This window comes from Auxenochlorella protothecoides (genome assembly GCF_000733215.1).
Source record: "Auxenochlorella protothecoides strain 0710 unplaced genomic scaffold scaffold56, whole genome shotgun sequence".
In the NCBI taxonomy this organism is placed as follows: domain Eukaryota; kingdom Viridiplantae; phylum Chlorophyta; class Trebouxiophyceae; order Chlorellales; family Chlorellaceae; genus Auxenochlorella; species Auxenochlorella protothecoides.
Window position 1 is genome coordinate 206,864 of NW_011934204.1, and position 18,785 is coordinate 225,648.

At 63.3% G+C, this 18,785-nt stretch overlaps 5 protein-coding genes across 5 annotated transcripts; 3 read left to right on the plus strand and 2 right to left on the minus strand.

Moving 5' to 3' along the window:
• Window positions 1-129: 129 nt before the first annotated feature.
• Window positions 130-2,456, plus strand: F751_5047 (46 kDa FK506-binding nuclear protein; the record flags this gene model as incomplete). Its single annotated transcript, XM_011398790.1, has 6 exons — window positions 130-237; window positions 392-599; window positions 1,048-1,082; window positions 1,617-1,754; window positions 1,963-2,100; window positions 2,295-2,456. The coding sequence occupies 6 exons, from the start codon at window positions 130-132 to the stop codon at window positions 2,454-2,456; spliced, it is 789 nt and encodes a 262-aa protein (XP_011397092.1).
• A 6,466-nt stretch (window positions 2,457-8,922) lies between these two features.
• F751_5048 (3-isopropylmalate dehydrogenase) lies at window positions 8,923-11,327 on the minus strand (the record flags this gene model as incomplete). Its single annotated transcript, XM_011398791.1, has 6 exons — window positions 8,923-9,177; window positions 9,495-9,669; window positions 9,877-10,034; window positions 10,201-10,263; window positions 10,613-10,823; window positions 10,993-11,327. 6 exons carry the CDS (start codon window positions 11,325-11,327, stop codon window positions 8,923-8,925), a joined length of 1,197 nt encoding a protein of 398 aa, XP_011397093.1.
• Window positions 10,322-10,807, plus strand: F751_5049 (hypothetical protein; the record flags this gene model as incomplete). The annotated part of the gene is made up of 1 exon (XM_011398792.1): window positions 10,322-10,807. The coding sequence occupies one exon, from the start codon at window positions 10,322-10,324 to the stop codon at window positions 10,805-10,807; it is 486 nt and encodes a 161-aa protein (XP_011397094.1).
• A 285-nt stretch (window positions 11,328-11,612) lies between the features above and the next one.
• On the plus strand, window positions 11,613-12,700 carry F751_5050 (hypothetical protein; the record flags this gene model as incomplete). The annotated part of the gene is made up of 4 exons (XM_011398793.1): window positions 11,613-11,650; window positions 11,858-11,921; window positions 12,052-12,265; window positions 12,528-12,700. 4 exons carry the CDS (start codon window positions 11,613-11,615, stop codon window positions 12,698-12,700), a joined length of 489 nt encoding a protein of 162 aa, XP_011397095.1.
• Window positions 12,701-12,985: 285 nt separating this feature from the next.
• F751_5051 (DNA polymerase iota) lies at window positions 12,986-18,306 on the minus strand (the record flags this gene model as incomplete). The annotated part of the gene is made up of 12 exons (XM_011398794.1): window positions 12,986-13,234; window positions 13,403-13,753; window positions 13,999-14,204; window positions 14,431-14,824; window positions 14,971-15,129; window positions 15,330-16,307; window positions 16,528-16,674; window positions 16,782-16,918; window positions 17,055-17,214; window positions 17,405-17,810; window positions 17,948-18,065; window positions 18,183-18,306. The coding sequence occupies 12 exons, from the start codon at window positions 18,304-18,306 to the stop codon at window positions 12,986-12,988; spliced, it is 3,429 nt and encodes a 1,142-aa protein (XP_011397096.1).
• Between the last annotated feature and the right edge of the window lie 479 nt (window positions 18,307-18,785).

Consider the following 18,785-nt stretch of genomic DNA (forward strand, 5'->3'; position numbering starts at 1 on the left):
CATCCCCTGCAAGTGACGCTGGGATGAAAATTCCACGCCACTAACCCGGCCTACGGGCCTCAAAGAAAACATCCAAACCCTTTCATCAGGGACCGTTTCTCGAGAATCTCCAGTATCGCCGCGACGACCATGGAGCATAGGGGAAGAACGTCATTCTGGGGTTGCGTTGTGGAGGCTGGGTGCTCGCACACCTTCGACCCCCCTAGTCATTCCTTCTCCAAGCTCCACCTGTCACAGGTAGGTGTCTCGGGGGTCTGGGGGGAGACGGGGCGTGGATGGGAGTCTGGGCCTGCCGTCACCCAGTCATGATGATGGCTCCACAAAACCCCCTCGCCTGCCGAGGCGTGACCACCACCCCATACCCAGCCCTGCTGTGACATGTCACACACAGGCCGCGCTCCCCACGGATGCCAAGCCCAACTCCAAGGCCACCCTCGAGGTGAAGACCAGGGACAGCCTCGCACGGGCCGTCGTCACCCTACGCGCCGGTAAAGTCGAGCATGCCAGCATAGACCTCGTCATTGATGAGCAGGTCGTGTTCTCTGCGGTGGGCGACGCCGACATTCACCTCACCGGCTACCACATGCCAGAGTTCGAGGGTGAGGAGGGTACGGCGGGAGGGGAGGGGAGGGGGACCGATCTGGGGGGTGCTGCTGTGTCTGCACGTGGGAGCGGATCAAGAGCCTCCTGCGAGTGCGGTGTGCACACACGCTGGGTCTGCACATTGCATGATCCTGATCGACCAACTACCGCACTCTGCGAGGCCAGATGAGGGGGAAGACTACAGTGAGGAGGACTCTGAAATGGATCCATACGAAGGAGATGCGATGGGAGTTGGCCTGGACGGTGAGGATTACAGCGAGGACAGTGAGGATTACAGCGACGAGGACAGTGACGAATTCAGCAGTGAGCGAGGGAAAGGTGGCTTGCCAGCCTCTCAAGCGGGTGTGCAACCTCCTGTACTGTGTACAGGGTTTGTCTCCAGGGCATTGACTGCTCCCCAACGGGGCCCATCCGTGCTCAGTGCCATCTCCCGTGAAACCGCAGGCGACGATGAGAGTGACCTGGAGGCTGCGGGGGAGGTGAGGCGCCCGACGCCTGAAATCAGGGAGCTACCTGTGAGCGCAGTGCAGTGTGCCTTTTTGATGTGGGTGCGCCTGCTGCGCTGAGCTGCAGCAGTGCATGTCAAGAGTAGTGGATCTGCTCAGCAGGCACAGCGCCTTTGGTCTACATGAGACGGCCACATCTGGGGTCTGGAATGCCAAGGCTCACCCTTTCCCCCGTTGCAGGCTGATGCCGGGGAGGATGATGTTGAGGCCAGCGATGACACCGAAGTAGACGACGAGGAGCTGGATGAGGACGAGAGTGAGGAGGAGGACGAGAGCGAGGAGGAGGAGGAGCAGGAAAAGGCTGCTGCCCCCACCCCAGGCCAGAAGCGGAAGGAGGCAGCCACACCAGTTGCCCAGCCGTCGGCTAAGCAGGCGAAGCAGGCTCAGCAGGCCAAGGAGGCCAAGCAAGCCAAGCAGGCCAAGGAAGCCCAGGTAACCAACCAGGCCAAGCAGGCCAAGGAAGCCCAGGTAACCAACCAGGCCAAGCAGGCCCAGGTGACCAAACAGCCTGCAGCACAGACGGTCGCAAAGCAGGCAGCCCAGCCTGTGGCCAAGGCCCCGGTCAGGGCTGAGACCGCCAAGCCGGCAAAGGAGGCAAAGAAGCGCACCTTCCCCAATGGCTTCGAGATTGAGGTCCTGAAGCAGGTGTGGGCGGAGATCTGTGGGGGGCCTGGAGGGTCGTGGACTCCCTAACTGACTGTGGTCCTTGGTGTGACAGGCACGCTCGCTTGGCTGGAGGGGCCTGGTGTGCAGTCTGTGAGGTGACTGCCACCATGAGCATTGCTAGCACAGGGTCGGGCTCCTTCCACAGCTCGTGCCTCCCAAGCTCAGTCTCATCACCATGTGTGTGCAGGGTCTGCCGGATGCAAAGTTTGCCAAGGCGGGGAAGACGGTCTCTGTCAAGTACACAGGGCGGCTGAAGTCTAGTGGGAAGGTGTTTGATGCCACCAAGGGCAACAGGGCGTTCAACTTCCGGTTGGGAGTGGGAGAGGTGAGGCGTCCTTCTGGTCAGGGGTACGGGCAGGCTCTGAACATGCTAGGGGGTGGGATTGTGAGAAGCACTGTGGGTGCCGACTCCGCTCGCGGTGTCCACCACAGCAGAGGAGGCTTGAATGGCCCTCCATTGCTGCCAGCAACGATGCAGCAGGTCTGAACTTTGGCCCTGCAACCCTTGGCAACCCCCAGGTCATCAAGGGCTGGGACAGGGGGGTGGAGGGCATGCGCATCGGCGACAAGCGCCGCTTGATCATCCCCCCGGCGATGGCGTACGGGACCAGTGGGGCTGGCAAGGCCATTCCCCCGAATGCCTGGCTCGACTTCGAGGTGGAGCTGGTGAACGTCAAGTGATGGGCTTGGCGCAAGGCAGCTTGTGGTCTTCCTCAAGTGAACAGAGCTTGAGGGGACGCAGCAAGATCCAGAGCCATGGGCAGTGAACCGGCAAGTCTTGTGGAGGAGTGCACTGCTCACATGTCACGCACACCAACCCAATCTGCAACACCAATCGAGTTGAATTGGTTCGAGTCCTGTCTGACTCTGTACGAGCACGTATGCTTCATTTCTGATGGCGGCCACCTTTGAGCGCCAAGGCTTACCACCAGGGGAGGTCCTGTTTCCTATCTTCAAGTAGGATGCGCATCATCATGCATGTGTGCCGTCTCATGCAGCACCCCGCATGTGTACCAGGGGTGCAAAGCCATATATGTGGTTACCACAGCTGTGAACAACTACATATGTTCAAGGTGGGGTGACACTCTGTGGTGACAAAACGTACGGAGGCTGTTCGGGTGCCGTAACAAGTGTGCAAACACTTATGCTACCAATATGCCGTTGGATGGGATACGGTTGCGCAATTCCTCCAGGCGCATGCCTCGAGCGGTGAAGTGGTGAACAGAGCGAGATCATCAACCCTCTATCCCCTCTGGCTTCGCAGAGGCTGTTCAGTATCCCCATCTAATCACGTTGGGATGTCCGGCGGAGCCCAGATCTCCATACTTGCTTCTCCAAACCCTCAGCACCTTGGGTGAAAGTGGCGGAACCTGGAGTCTTACGAGGGTAGCAGAACGCCATGGTCGGAAAGCGAAGACGAGGTACCTCCGCACCAGACAGCTAGTGGCGGTGAACTTCAAGCACTGGGCGCTAATCTGCGCGATCTACTGCTCATTATGTTTGGGCATAGACCAATGCTGCGACTCCCGTTTCGCGAGGCAATGGCGTACTGTCGCATTACTCTCAGCCTGTATTCTCTGGTACTTGCCCTAGAGAGAAAACTATGCTGTCGTGTGTTTCACAGTATATCCCCAACTGCCACGCATCAACAAGGGTTTTCTGCCGCGTTCCGCGGGGCCCTCTCAAAGGCCATCTCTCGCGCTTCCATCGATGTCACTGAGGCATTACAATTTGTATCTTCACTTGTTGTAGCTGATGTGGAGTCGTATGGCCTCGAGGGTTCAAACGGAATTGACATCGAGGAAGCCGTCGGTGCGGAAACCCTAGCGAAAGAAGCTGGGTAGGGAAGCTGAGTATCAAACATCAGTTTCGCAACGCGTCATGTTGATCTGTATATATACCACCGAATCGTGTTTGTTTAAATCATAATTCTGTATTCATTTATTATTTCCAAGCGACCGTCTCGTCGCCTTCGGTTCTGCCACGACATTTTGCATGATGACGAGGATGCAATGGTTGGCCGTTGCACTCGCCACGTCCATGATCGTGCTAGCCAGTGAGTTCAGCGGGACTTGAGTTTGAAATAATTATCTTCGTGATGTATCTCTTGCCGGAGGCACGTTGGTTTGAGCTCCATTCCCACCTCGCCCTCCCTCGTCGTACAGGTGTGCAAGCTCGGCCCCACCCTGACTTCAGCGACCGCTCGCACAAGGGGCGCGGAAGAGCGCATCCCCCCAAGCCCGAGGATGGGGCGTTCCCTCCCGAGGGCGAGCACCGTCCATGCCGGCCCGGGAGCTTCTGGGGTCCCGCCCCGGAAGGTGGCCCTCATGGACCTCACCATGGGCCCCATGACGGACCTCATGATGGGGCCCACCATGGACCTCATGACGGACCCCACAAAGGGCCCCACGATGGACCCCACGATGGACCTCATGATGGCCCCCATGACGGACCCCATGACGGACCCCACGATGGACCCCACGGCGGGCCCGCCCTGGGTCCACGCCCTGAGTTCTGGGATGAGGATGGTCCTTGCCACCCCTGGGACGACATGGAGGGGGATTTCGGTGACGACCTGGCTCCTGGTGGAATGCACCGCTTCGATGACGGTCCTGACGGCGCGGAGGAGGACAATGGCGGTCCAGACCAAGATGGTCTTAAGCGCCGCCGTTCCTGATACCCCGCATGTCATGCACGTCTCCTGTCCTTCGACTGTCTGCTGATCTCACCTCCATACATGTTTCGCCGCGACCAGGCCCCAGCATAGCAGCCCTCCATGTGCATATCTGACCCATTGGTCGCCTGCACTGGCTTCCTAGGCTGTCACATGAATCCTCATCGTGTAATTCGCCCCCTGTCCAATAACAGGTTGCCACATGATACGGTGCTCAATACTTCACCAGGGAAGGGACGAGATTCCATGACATGCAATCCTGCTGTCCAGGAGCTCCTCAGGCCTAAGGGCATGCCCTCCAAGCAGCATTGGGGGAGGCCAGCGCTTCGAGCAGGGCACGCCCCAGGGCCTTTGCCGCTGATCGTCTGCTACCTGGGCTGCGCGATGTCACCCATGCGGATGCCGAAGGCGAGCACGGCCGCCACCACTGCCACCAGCCGCTTCGTGATGGACGGGATGTTCGAGCTCACCCCTGACCCTGCCACAGGATGACGTTGATGCCAGTGATTAAATCGAGGTGGACGAAGAGGAGGAGGTGGAGGAGAACGAGAGCAAGGAGGGGGAGGAAAAGCAGCCCGCAGAGGCTGCTGCCCCCACCCCATGCCAAGAGCAGAAGGAGACAGCCGCCCCGGCCCCTAGCCAGCCAGGCACAGTACTCGTCAGGTTACCCTAGCGAGATATGGCGACTGATTGCTGGAAGCACTCCCAGATCGTTGCTTTTCATTAAAAACCAAGTTGAAGTTGCAAACAATGCGCGGCGTGCCACCGCTGATCGACCCCCTCTGAGACTGTTCACTACGGCAGACATGATGGCCGCCGAGGCCACAGTCCGCGATGGCTACTACAAACACCTCAGGACGCAGGAAACCATCCCTAAGGAGCGCGTAGATGACTTTCTGGAGTGCGAGGGCCGTATCTCAAGGACGGCCCTCAATTGCGCTATTTATGCTCCCACCAAAGTTCGAAGTTGAAACTATCTCCAGCAGGTGCCCCGTGTGATTAACATGCAGCCCGTCCCCTTTCCGCTGCACTCAGTCCCAGCTCTTCAACACACATACGGGACTGTTTGTCAGTTCAGTACTACACGTGCGCCCAAGGTCCGGGCAAACCCGTAATGGTGGCAAAAGACGGCGCCAGCCAGCGTGAGGGGCGGACGAGCCTGTCGCGCCGCCGCTCTAAAAAGACCGGCTGCCAGCGTAGATTCACGATCAAGCAGCTCAGGCAAGACTCCAAGAAGAGCATTGTTTCTACACTGACATTGGGCATTTGGGTCACAGTGACGCCACTTTGCCGCGTCTGCGCCTGTCCCGGTGGGCCGTTGACCTCGTGGAGTCGCTGCTGGCCACCAACCCTGCCTTTCGCAACCCCAGAATCGTTGCCTCCGTGCGAGAAGCTGCGCAAGGCAGGTGTAAGTTCGGCCGTCTACACCAGTGTGGCCGACCACTTGGCCTTCCAGCAAAACCACCCAGATCTTCACAGGGATTACTCGATCACAAACAAGGAGATCGCATGGGTTGCAGAGTGGGGGTGCTAGGTGCAACTCACCTGCAATTCCATGCTCTACAGTAGTCCCAACTGTATACGCTCCCCATCGCAGGAATATCCGCCGATCCAAGAAGTCCAACCCATGGATGCTGAAACCAGACGCAACCACAAGCCTGATGAAGTCGGTCCAGGCTCGGCGTTCAGACTTTGCCGTCGTCGAGCGTGACAATGAGGGGCTGATTGAACTTATCGAGCTCAACGATAATCACCAGCGTGTCCTGCGCGACTATGCGCATGGCCGCCCTGTGTGGATCGACAGCACGCATGGCACCAACGACCTAAACGAGAGAAAGCGGTGGAATGTGCAGCGATGGCGTGTATGGCCTGGCCTCCCTCTGGGCCACTCAAGCCTCCGACGGTGGGGGGGGGACAGGGCACGATCGATCTGTGCAGACTGCGCTCCATAGCCTTTGCACTCGTTATTCTACCATTAAAATGAAAATTTGAGACAAAAATCTGCCTTGTGCGGTGCGTTCGTAACCCCCGACTGGCCACGTCAATACCTCGCGATGTGGCATGAATGGGTCCGGCTAAGCTGGTGGCAACCAGACCTTCATCAAGCGCTGACGCTCATCAGATGTGTAGAGCGAAGATGGGTCGGGTCGAACGGCGTCAATCTGGCCGCTACGAATTGCCCTGAATGGCCAATACGGGGCAGATTCACAGTAACCCCCCGAGTCTGAGTTCTAAACCTGAGTCTCAGCCACGCGTCCGTGGGGGGATGACGGGTGTCCGCAGCTGAGCCCTAGCCTAAGAAGGTCACGAGGCCCAGGGGTAGTTAATAGAGCAGCTGAAATGTGCAGATACAGATGCAGGCAAGAAAAGTCGACCCTGGGAGCGTGCGCTGTGCAAATCGTGTATTGCCTGAAGGCCACGCGTCCGCTCCACAGGACAAGGGGATAGACGGTATCCGCTGCGACTTTCAGGGCCGAGCCGGAGGAGGCCACGACGCCCACAGGGGTTGATGGAGTAGCTGGAGGAATATTGTTGTATAGCCAGGGAATGTCGACCTGGGAGTGGTATGCATGACACGCAGCAGTTTGTTGCATACGAAGGCTGCTGCGGTGCTGGGCCCGGGTAGGAAACAGATGTGCAGGCAAGCTACTGTCCGCTGGGACACGGCTGCTGCGTTGCAGAGCGCTTGCATTGAGTGGTGGATTCTTCTGCAGTGCGTGATCATCAACCTGGTAACTCTTCAGCTTGGCATCAGATCAACATGATCCCAAGGTAAGATCGATCAGCGCGGAGCTCAGATCCTCATCCTGACTCAATCTCTCGAGTTCCTCCTGTCCTTCACACTGACTGCCCAAACATTGAGCCCTGCAAGATGTATGCAACATCGTATAGAAGGGTTCAGCGCGATGGAACCTCCATGTCAGAAAGTTTTGAGAGCATCGGGAATGGGCCCGTATCTCCGCAAATCTGGTTGATGTGTTACTGTATATAGTTGGATGGACAGATGACCGAATGTACGCTTTCAGTCTTAGGACGCCATGCCTTCGTAACGCTTACATGCCGGGTTGTTCTCCAGAAGTGCAGTCAAGGCAGAACCTCGCTGCCGTGTGTTCAGGAGGTCAGTGCCTGATCTGATCCCATCGGCCCAACGCGAAGAATCTCCGGCCACACCCCAAGATCCTCGCGGAGATCTCTTTCATCAGGCCCGCCGAGAGGCACGCCCAACTATCCTTAGACCTAAAGACGCTGACGTGGATTCACATGGCTTCGAGGATGCAACATGGCCTAGGAAGCCGTGGGTGGCGCTGTGTGTCTCTCCGGACGGAAGCCGGGGAAGCTATATTCCGGGAACCAGATCCCACGAGGGGCACATCGCTACCTATATATACAGCCGGACCTTAGCTTTTTCTATCAGAATATCGAAAATAAGCCTGCTTTTAGAGCAAAGTTCTACCTTCTATTGAACAAGCCGGCCTACAAGATGGCAAAGATGCACTGCTTCGCAGTCGCGCTCGCTTCTGCGATGATCGTGCTTGCCGGTGAGTCTGGGATGTTGTCTTCAGTTGTGGGGGCCGGCGGGTTCCCCTTCCTGGTGGCATCGTATACAGTGTCCGATGTCAGTCTCGCCCTACCTTTCCCATGCAGGTGTGCAAGCTCGCCCCGCCCCTGATGCCTCCCAGGTGGGGAGGATCATCCATGCTGGAGATGATGCCTCCCAGGTGGGGAGGATCATCCATGCAAACTCTGGAAGTGCCATGGCCCCGCTTACCAAGGCGCACCACATCAGCCCTGTGGCCAAACAGACCGTGGACGCCTCCATGGGCACCGAGAGGCCCGCCGCCCTGCAGACCGACACCTCCATGAAGACCGAGAGGCGTGGCACCCTGCAGACCGACACCTCTATGGGCACCGAGAGGTCCGCCGCCCTGCAGACCGACGCCTCCATGAAGACCGAGAGGCGTGGCACCCTGCAGACCGACACCGCCATGGGCACCGAGAGGCCCGCCGCCCTGCAGACCGACACCGCCATGGGCACCGAGAGGCCCGCCGCCCTGCAGACCGACGCCTCCATGAAGACCGAGAGGCCCGCCGCCCTGCAGACCGACACCGCCATGGGCACCGAGAGGACCGCCGCCCTGCAGACCGACACCGCCATGGGCACCGAGAGGACCGCCATGGGCACCCAGTCCTGATCGTTCGCATGCTACATCTGTCTCCTGTCCCTGAGTCTCGTGACCATCTTCCCTTTTTATGCCACACCGTGGTCCGCCCACCGTGTGGCAGCCTTCCATGTGCCTGTCCGCCCCTCTGGCTGCCTGCACAGGAATTTTTGGCAGTGAACAGACCCCCTGTGTCGTAATAAATTTAATACCCTTTGAATGATTGCTCATTACAGCCCCAGGGGGTTAGGGACGGGGGCTCATCCAGCAGTTACCCTGCCCCCCCCCCGCCTCATGCCCATGGGCATCGACCTCAAGCAGCCACAGGGGCGGCCAGAGCTTCAAGCAGGGCACGACCCATCGCCTTGCAGCCTATCGTCTGCTTCCCGGGCTGCGCGATGTCGCCCGTGCGGACGCCGGAGGCAAGCACGGCCGCCACCGCCGCCTCCAGCCGCCCCGCGACGGCCGGGATGCCAAGACCGTGACGGCACATGAGGGCCGCGGAGAGGACCATGGCCAGCGGATTAGCCTTGTCCTGCCCCGCAATGTCCGGCGCCGAGCCGTGAACCTGCGTGGGTGATGGGGTTGTCAGAGTGAGGGGGGTTATTGGAGGTGGGCAGGGGGGAGTCTCACAGGGCGAGCATGTGTTTGTGCATTGGGGACAAGGCAGGGTATCCATTGGCCGAGCAGGCATGCAGGCAGGCGAACGCGGCAGGGCAGGCGGGCATGCGCTTTGCAGGGGCTGCAGTTCCGCCCCCATGGAGCTTCTCGCCGTCAGGTGAATGTGTGGATGCTGCAACGCCATCACCCTGGCCCCTCACATGGGACACCCTCCAGCCACCGCAACACCCTCGTGCAAGGAACAGCCCAGCCTGGGCTGCGCACCGGCTCAAACACGCCCGGCCCATCGTTGCTGATGGAGGCCGAGGGCAACATGCCCAGTGACCCGGTCAGCATCGCCGCCTCGTCCGACAGGATGTCGCCGAAGAGGTTGCTGGTCACCAGCGTGTCAAAGGAGCGAGGGTTGCGGATCAGCTGCATGGCCGCGTTGTCCACGTACCTGGCCAGGGCAAGGGTGGGCGAGGGGGAAGGGGGTGAGTGCGTAAGGAAGGCGAGGGGGCCAGGGTCCTCGGGGGGTTGCGGTGGCTGGCTCCAGGCAGGCAGGAGCAGGACCCAGAAAGTGCCCCTGGGCATGCCCTGCCCCCCCCTCCTGCCCCCCCCCCTTCCCCAACAACCATCAGGCAACCCTGCATGCCCCGCGGCGCACATGTGGCTCAGCTCGACGTCGGGGTACTCTGCTCCCACGCGCGTCACCACCTCACGCCAGAGCTGCGACACCTCCAGCACGTTCGCCTTGTCCACGGAGGTCAGCCGCCGCGAGCGCGTGCGCGCCGCCTTGAAGGCGACGTGGGCGATGCGCTCCACCTTTGGTGAGGAGGGCGTGAGTGAGGGGGTGGGGTCTGGGCCAGGGGGTATGTTGACGGTGGGGGAGTGTCGCCTCTTTGTGAATTCAAGGGGCTGTGTCGCACGTCCTCGGCAAGAAACCCAACAACACGCTGTGCAAGGTGCCGCACGACACCCCCACTCCCACCTCAGACTCGGAGTAGATGTCAGTGCTGAACCCAACCTTCTCGCCGTCGCGCTCGCCGAAACCCTGGGGGGTGTGGCGCGGCTTTTCGGAGAGTGAGGGCTAGGCAGCGTGGCAGGAACTCATGCAGCCAGTCCTTGGAGGGAGGGCCAGCGGCAGGTTGTGCGGTGATGGAAACCTGCGACCTGGCCACCCCCACCCGTTTCGCAGGGCATGCGCTTCGGTAGATGGCCCATTGCGCCATGGCCCGGGTGACGCGCCACCCTCAGTACTTGCCAGCGCCCCGCAGCGACCTTGCCTGCCTTCGTCTCTGTCCGCCCGGGCCATTCACTCCCACCGCCAGAAAACCTGCCCCCCCAATCCTCACGACCTCACCCCTTCCACCCATGAGAAAAGCCCATGCAGCCCCCCTCACCCGGGGCTGGCCAAAGTAGATGCCGCCCACCAGCTCCCGAACGATGAGCAGGTCCACCCCCTCCAGCACCTCCCGCTTCAGGGAGGAGGCGTCCGCCAGGTCTGGGATGACCTTGGCGGGTCGCAGGTTCGCAAAGGCATTCAGGCTGGACCGCAGGCGCAGCAGCCCCGTCTCGGGCTTGCTGGCGCTGGGTAGCGAGTCCCACTTGTACCTGCAGGCGAGAGGGTGGGAGGGGTGACGAGGGCATGGAGTTGGGGTATGGAGCTGGTGTGGTGAGCCCAGGACTGCAGGCATGCACTCCCAAGGGTGCAGGGCGACTGCGCAAGTACTGACTCAGTGCCTTGGGCCTTCTCCCCGCCTGTTACACCGCTCAAACCCACCCTCCGATGGCAGCCAGAAGCACCGCATCGCTGTCTGCACAGGCGCGGTAAGTGGCATCCGGGTAGGGGTCCCCGGTGGCGTCGTAGGCCGCCCCCCCGATCAGAGCCTCGGTGAAGGTGAAGGTCTCGCCCTCCGCCTGGCCAGCGGCCTCAAGGACGGACAGGGCCACGGCGGTGATCTCGGGACCGATGCCATCTCCCGGCAGGACAGTCACGCGGTGCGCGGCGCAGGCGCAGGCAGCGGGGCGAGCCCGGGGTATGGGTGTCCTAGCCACGAAGGCTCGACGGGAGGGGGCGGCCAACCCCAAACGCGCGCCGGGAGCCAGTGCCGCCATTCCGTGGATCTAAATATGAAAATGCTGCGGAACGTATATGCATGTTGTGCAGCCTACAGTGTGGATTAGGTGTCTGCGCGCGCTGGGTCCACCTCGGCACGTGATGGGTCTGTGATCAGCATGGAGTGTCGGGGCGCGGATGCCGTGCGCATAGTGCACGAGGTGTACTGATGTTCTTCGTTTGCTGGTTGGGCACTCCCCACAGTGAGCGATGGGGGCGACCGCACAGATCGGCGCCACGCTGCCTGAGCCCTCTCCGGTGCAAGAGCGATGAGTGCCCTCCATATGCTGCTCCTCTGTTGTCTCTTCAGCACCCTGCCCTGGTGCCATGGTGTAGGCGAGGCGGAAACTTTGAGCACCCGTGATCTTCTGCTAAACACACCTCGCCGCGGGGACACACTCCTCATTGGCCGGGAGACTGTCAGGTGCTTGGCTTGGTGTGGCTCAGTGGATATTGCTGCCCATCCTCCACAGTCTTCCAGCATCAGACCGCACCCCTCACCGACGCCACACCCTCTGCCCCCTCACAGGTATGTGCCGCTCGGCCTCGCGCCCAACACAACCTACGAGGCGCGTGTCTCCTACCCTGCCACGGTCAGAGACCATGGGGGGGGGTGCGGATCGCGTTCTGCACACACCAGCTCAATCCTTGAGTACCTGGCGCCTGCATCACCCCAACCACCTCCCTCGTGAAGCTACCCATGCCGTCCCATCCCTCGCACAGAACCCGGCGCGGGTCCGCCTGTGGCTGGAGGGGGAGGTACAAGGCTCGGCGCGCATGCTGCTCGATGCCGAGCGCATCATCTTCAGGAGCGACGCCCGGGGGCGCATGGTGGGGACTGACCGCAACCCCGGCGCCATACTCATGCGGGCGGAGCGCTGGGCGATGCATCGTGATGGCGAGGCCGGCGCGCCCAAGCAGCTGGCGTATGACATAGGTGGGCGGTCTTGAAATGCGGGGGGCGGGGGGGGGGGGGGCCCGTTAGGAAGGGGTGGCTTGTACAGGGATTTAAGATTTGCAAGCATGCCGCCTGTTTACCATCGGCCGATGAACAACCCCAGCGTCGGGCAGGGGGGCGCATCGGGTCGGCCTGCTTTCGAGCGCCGGCTCAACGTGAGACTCTGCGCTGCAACTCCCACTGGCCGACATCGCTCCCCCCCCTCCCTCCCTGCCTCTCCCCCCCCTCCCCATGCCATCAGTCATGGAGCGCAGCGTGCTGGGCGTACCCTCCTCCGCCGGGCCCATCATCCTCGTGGCGGCTGCACTGCTTGTGGTCGTGGCCGCGGCCCTGCCCTGGTGGACCCACCGAGCCGTCCCCGCCCTGCTCGACTGGCTGGCGCAGGACGCCCCGACGGCGCGCAGGAGGCTGTGAAGCCACGCATGCGCACCCGGCGGCGTACACGGAGGGCGACGGCCAGCGCGGAGCTCTCGGTCGCTTCCCCTGCGCTGGGTCCCCAGGTGGTCCCTCCTAGAATGTGTCCCCTGATGTCCTGGTGCACGCTTCCGCGGCTTCAAGCATGCAGTCTGACATGCCTGCCGTGTGCACGAGAACAGCCCTCACGCGGCCAGACACGGGTTTGCTGTGTGGTTACAATGGGTTGCATCGGCCGGCCCCTGGGTTTGATCCCCCGCCAAGGCACGGGCCACAGAGCAGGCCTCAGCGCGTCTGGCTGCGCCTGATGAAGAATGCGTCCAGGGGACCCGCCGCGGGCCGCGCCCTCTTTGCACGCCCAGGCACGGTTCCCGGTCTGGGACCCACGCTGCCGCCGCTGCCCCGCCACGCGAGCTCCTCGCGCTGCAGGGCCAGAGCCAGGGCCAGGCTGTCCCTCTCCCCGGGCGCCGCACTGGCCAGAAGGCCCGCTGCGCCGTCAACCAGCGCGGCGCCCCCCAGCGTCAGCAGCTCGCGCTCCAGCGCGGGCCGGGGCTCGCCGGGGGAGGTGCCGGCGGGCGCCGAGGCGCCGCCTCCCAGCGCCTGGCGGATGCCCGGCCGCGCCGGCGGGGCACTGGGTGGGGCCGTGCGGCCCTCGCCGGGCCCCCGCTCATCGAGCTCCAGGCCCAGCGCCAGCCTGGTGACCTCGGGAGCCCGGCACTGCGTGGCCAGCACGCTCGCGGCGGCCTGCGCCAGCGCCAACTCGGCGCGCCGCTCCGGGTCGCCGACGCCGCGGCGGAGGTGGGCCAGGAGCGTGGGGGCCACCGGGAACCCACGCCGCAGGCAGCCGCTCTCGTAGCCGGCGCGCCAGGCAAGGAAGGCCCGTCGCGGCAGACACCCGGTCTTCGCCGCGTGGGCGCACGCTCGCGCGGCCGCCTGCGCCGCCAGCTCCCGCAGCGCGGCGTGCGCCGCGTCTGAGCCCGGGGAAGCCGGCGGGAAGCTGCGCTCCACGACCAGGGAGCGCTGCGGTCCCCTGGGTACCACGGGGCGAGGGTCCTGCCAGCGCACGTGGCGGCAAAGAGTTTGTAAAGGGAAAGGTATGGACACGGGGTTGGCCGCCCATGATACACCACAGTGACGGTCTGGGTGTCAAAGCGCTTGTGACCGCCTCTGGCCAGTAGACTCAGAGCAGAGTACCAGCATGCGCCCCGCCATCTGTCGGGCATGGGATGCGCACCCACACCAAGCCGCTGTCATACTTGTCCCAGACACTGGCACGAATGACTCCCGAGCAGCCCCACCTGCCCCGCGCCCAGCGCCTCCAAGAAGGCGCCCCTGTCCTCGCCAAACAGGCTGACGAGGCGTGCGCGAGGAATGCTTGCCAGGTCGGCCACGGCTTGCACGCCCAGCTGGGAGCACACCTCCGCGCCCCGCTTTCCTTTCAGGCCGGGAATGCTGGACAGGGGTTGCGACCGCACAAAGGCCACCGCCACATTGTCTGGCACGACTGCGAGGCAGCAGCGGAGAGTTGGGAGGGGAGAGTACCGGGGGGGGTCGGCTGCAGTGCCCGCAAGCGCTGCGATGGCACTGCTGTGGATGTGGCCGGCGGTCGAGGTGCGAATGCGGCACCATGCGCATGTCCGGAGGGTCCCCACCCGAATGCACCCCGTTCCAATCTATTGTGCACAGCGTCCCATGCAAAACCCTCAAGCACGGCCCCCTCCATGGCTCACCTGTGAGCCCGTGCGGCTTGGCCAGCGGGGACGCCAGTCGCGCGGCCAGCTTGCTGCGCGCCACTCCGCAGGACACCGTCAGCCCCACGGCAGATTGGACCGCGCGCTGCGCATGCTGGGCCTGGACGACGCCCCGCCGGAGATCAGGTGCCAGCGCCGTCCAGAGGTCTTGGGTGAAAGACCGCGCCTCGGCTCCCTGCCCTGCGACCGCCTTCAGGTGGGGCGGGAAGGGCGCAGCGGTGGCAGCCTGGGACTCGAGGTCCACAGGGCTGCCAACCACTTTGGCCGACTCGGGCACACCCGAGATGTCCAGGTAGAAGTCGTCGTACGATGCCTTCTCCACAGCCACCCCCGGCCAGAGCCCGCGCAGGGTCTCCAGGACCTGGTCTGCCACCTGGGTGGAGAGGAGACAGCAAGGGTACAAGGTCAAGTACTGGTTGCACAGTACCTGGGGCCCCTCCCATGATACGGCAAGGGCCGAGCGTGTGCACCAGCACTCTGACATGTGACCCTGGCCTCCCTGCGCTCTTCCCCGCACACCTGTCGGTATCGATCCACCCTCATGGGCCGGATCACGAGGCCGGGGCACCGAGCACGGCAAGTGTCGGCGCTCGCGGCTTCCATGGCCTTCAGCCAGGGCACCCCCTGGCGAGCCCCTGGACCGGCCCCATCCCCGCACCGGATGCCCGCGGCCCTGGCCTGCAGCCATGTGGAGGGGAGGGTCTGGATGTTCGCTCCGAGTCCCTGGGTCGGGAGATGCATGCGACCAGCAGCGGCTGCAGATCAGCCAGCCTACGCTTGCCTCCAAGACCAGTGGCTGGGACACGGCTGGGGGACGTCCACGAGGTTGTTCTGACATCTCATCTCAAGCCGAGCACCCGTACCAAGCCCTGTCACACCTCGTAGCTCACTGCCACAAAGCCGCCGCCATTGAACTGGGTGACGGCCAGGGGCACGGCGCAGAGGCCGGGGTCGTCAAGCCGTTCCACCGCGCAGTAGAAGCTGTCCACATCGCAGTGCAGGATCAGCTGGTCCCTTGCGGGTGCAGGGCACCGAGCTCCTGCGGTCTCGCCGTCTGTAGCTGCGCCGGGCGGCGAAAGATCACTCGCGGCACCGCCGCACCGCGCCGCCTCAGGCGGCTCTCCCAAGTCCCTCGCGCCGCCGCCCAGCGTCGTCTCGGCCGATGCACCAGAATTCACCGCGCCAGGTCCCAGCCCCGGCTGCAGTGGCGCAGGCGCCGACCGACTCATGCCTCCGGAGCCCACCAGACCCTCCCAGAAGTCGTCGGTCTCTGCAGGACCCTCCTCGCCCCAGTCGAGGCCCGCCCCTCTCCCAGTGGCGGCTCCAGGCATGTGGCCTGCTCCACTCCCTGCCCCGGCGGGGATGGGGACGGGGTCAAACGCAGCTGCGCCCCGGCCTGCGGCTCGTGCAGTCAGGTCCCGAGCGCAGCGCTCCTGGCTCTTGCTGGTCGGGGGCGGCAGGGCCCGTCCCCGCCCCTCCATGCCGCCATAGTCTCGGCGGCTGGCCGCGGCGGCCAGCGCCGCTCCCCTGCCCAGCGCAGACGGCGCGGCAGGGCCGGGCTCCGGCGGCCGCGCAGGTGGAGAGCGTCGGAGGTATGCCGCGATGGAGGAGTGGCCGGTGGAGGACGCGCGAAACCCCGTCCCCGACAGGTTGATCAGTGTGAGGTCAAAGGGCGGGGTCAGGCTGCGGCGCAGCGTGCGCAGCGCGGCCGCGGCCAGGGACCCCGCCTGCGCCGCGGCGTCCAGCCCGGGGTCAAACGCCTCGCTGGGCAGCCTGCACGACTGGCTGGGGCGATGGGCCCAGGACTCGCGTGACCGGTACTTCACCGTCAGTGTTTCCGCAAAGCGTCCATGCTCCTACATATGTGTGTGGTCGGGAGCGGGTGTGGGTCGGCGGTGGAGACTGCGCGGTGTGGAGAGCTCAGTACTCGCCGCGCCGACTCAAATTGAGCTGCAGAGGCACACACAGTCACGAGATCAGAAGGTCAACTCCGGGAGTTTTGTTTGCTGCCATTTCTCAAAGCGCCCTTTCCAGTATAAAGGCAAGAGCTGCCCTCTCGGTCAGCACAGACCCCACATGTGCCTCTTCGTGCAGCCGAGCCAGCAGGTCGGGAGTCAGCACGGCCAGCACTCGCTCCACCCCCTGCCAGCTGTCGCAGGACTTGAAGGAGTCCTCCACGCTCACGGCCTTGGTGGGGCCGCGCACGGTCACCGGGGTATCATCCTGGAACCGTGAATGGGTGGGAGACCTGGCGTCAGACGCCAATGATGTGAGAGGACCTCCACAGCGTACCATTACCAGCCCACCAGCACAGCCCGCGCCCCGCCCACCTTGCCCCAGCAGAGCCGGGACAGCATGCGAGCCAGGCGCTCCCCAAATGTGTCCACTAAGATGTGCAGCGGGATGGAGCGCAGGGCCTCTGCGCTGTGCACCCCCATCTCCTGAAGCTGCGCCTCCATTTTGTGGCCTATCAGGGTGGGGGTGGCGGCGGCGGTGGGCAGTGCCGCATGCTGCTATGAGACCTGAAATCCCCATGCCTGTGGCCGTCACATTCTGCTCCTTCCCCCGGGTGCATGCTACACCCCCACTCCCACCATGCATACCTATGCCTGGCAGCGCTCGGACCGGCAGGGGGCTGACAAACGCGGCGGCCTCCGGGGGGAGCAGGATGGTCTGGTCGTCGGGCTTGTGCAGACCCGACACGAGCTTGGCAAGGACCTTGTTGCAGGCAACGCCAGCCGAGGTCCGGATGCCCGCCTCCGCCTGCATATGGGGAGGGCGGCGAGGCATGGGATTGCGGGTTTCTTGCTGTGTGCCTGGTTCCTCAGGGAGAGACGGCTCGCGCACAGAGGCCCAGCTGGCTCTTGCGAGAACCGGGCGATCTGGGCCAGTCAGATCATACACTGCATCAAACAAGAATCCTTAAATCAACACCATTCTCCAGCCTGCCGACCTTGATGGCGGCTCGAATCTCCAGCGCCAGCCTCGACCCGGCCGCCAGGCGAGCCTGCCACCCGGTCCCGCTTTCTTCATTCTCGGGCGCGGCATCGCCCGCCGGCGGCGGAATGCACGGCACGGCACGCAGGTCCTGGACGCGATGCCGCGAGTCAGCCTCCACCCGCTGGCCGGCACGATGGACATGCCCCACATAAGCTGCCTCACTGGGTCCAGCAGGAATGACTCCGAGCGTGGCGGCCCTGGCGTGCAGGCCCGCTGCGCAGACCGCGGCCCGCCCCTCCACCTCTGCCCCGACGTCCACGAAGAGCTCATCCAGCCCCAGCAGCTCAGCTGGGCCAAAGCGGGAGGCCACCTCCAGCATCCTCCGGCTGGCGGCCCGGTAGGGGCCCAGGTCCTCACCGCTACAAGTGGGGCATTTTGAGTGAATGTTCTTTCAGGAGGAGGCCCTCCGGACCCTCGTCACAGGCCGGGACTGTGATTCAGGGCCCGTTAGAGAGTCAAGCCAGTGCATGCATGCTCTCCCCCACACACTCCCCACCTGGCGAGGACCAGGTTGGGGCAGAGGCGCTGCGCTTCCTGGATTCCCATCAGTTTGCGGACGCCAAACTCGCGCGCCACGTAGTTGCAGGTGACCACCAGGTACTTTTGCGTCACACCTGGAAGGGTGGCGGTGGTAGACTGAGGGGTGATGCTTGTGTTGGACCACGCATGGGCTGCAGTGACAGCAGGGAAGAGGTCCCAAGTCCACATCCTGCCAACTGCGTTCCCCTCACCCAGGGGTCTGCCCCGCAGGCTCGGATCCAGGAGCTCCTCGCACTGAGCATAGAAGCCGTCGGCGTCCAGGTGGACGATGACGCGGCCCGTGTCGGGCGGGGGCGGGGTAAGGCATGCGCTCATGGCTGGCAGGCTCGCTCACCACGCCATGCCCCCGTATTCAGCCGCATGGGACTTCGGGAATGTTGTCGGAGCCTGTGAACAGCTGAATAGATCTGAGTAATCTTGGTGTCCCTATTTAATGAAATGTAGTGAGGACTTGGGCGTCTCGAGCTCCCGCAAGATCACTTCCCGGGCACCTCCTGGGAGCGCCCACCCGCCGCTCGAGGAATGGAGTTTGGTGATACCATGAAAATAAGGCTGGGCGCGGTATCATCAACGCGCGCGTCGACAGATTGAGGCTCCCCTCTCTTGCGCCGCGGGGGACGGTATGGTGCCACCCCAGCGATGTGCTGCGATGGGGTGTTGATGATGGCATACCCCAATACCGCACCTCAACCCCCCCGGTAAAAGGTCTCTGCCCATGCCCAGCAGGAGATTTTGTGAGTCAAACGGCCCAGGTGATAAAAGGCTTGAGGATGTGGTGACGTCAAGGAGAAAAA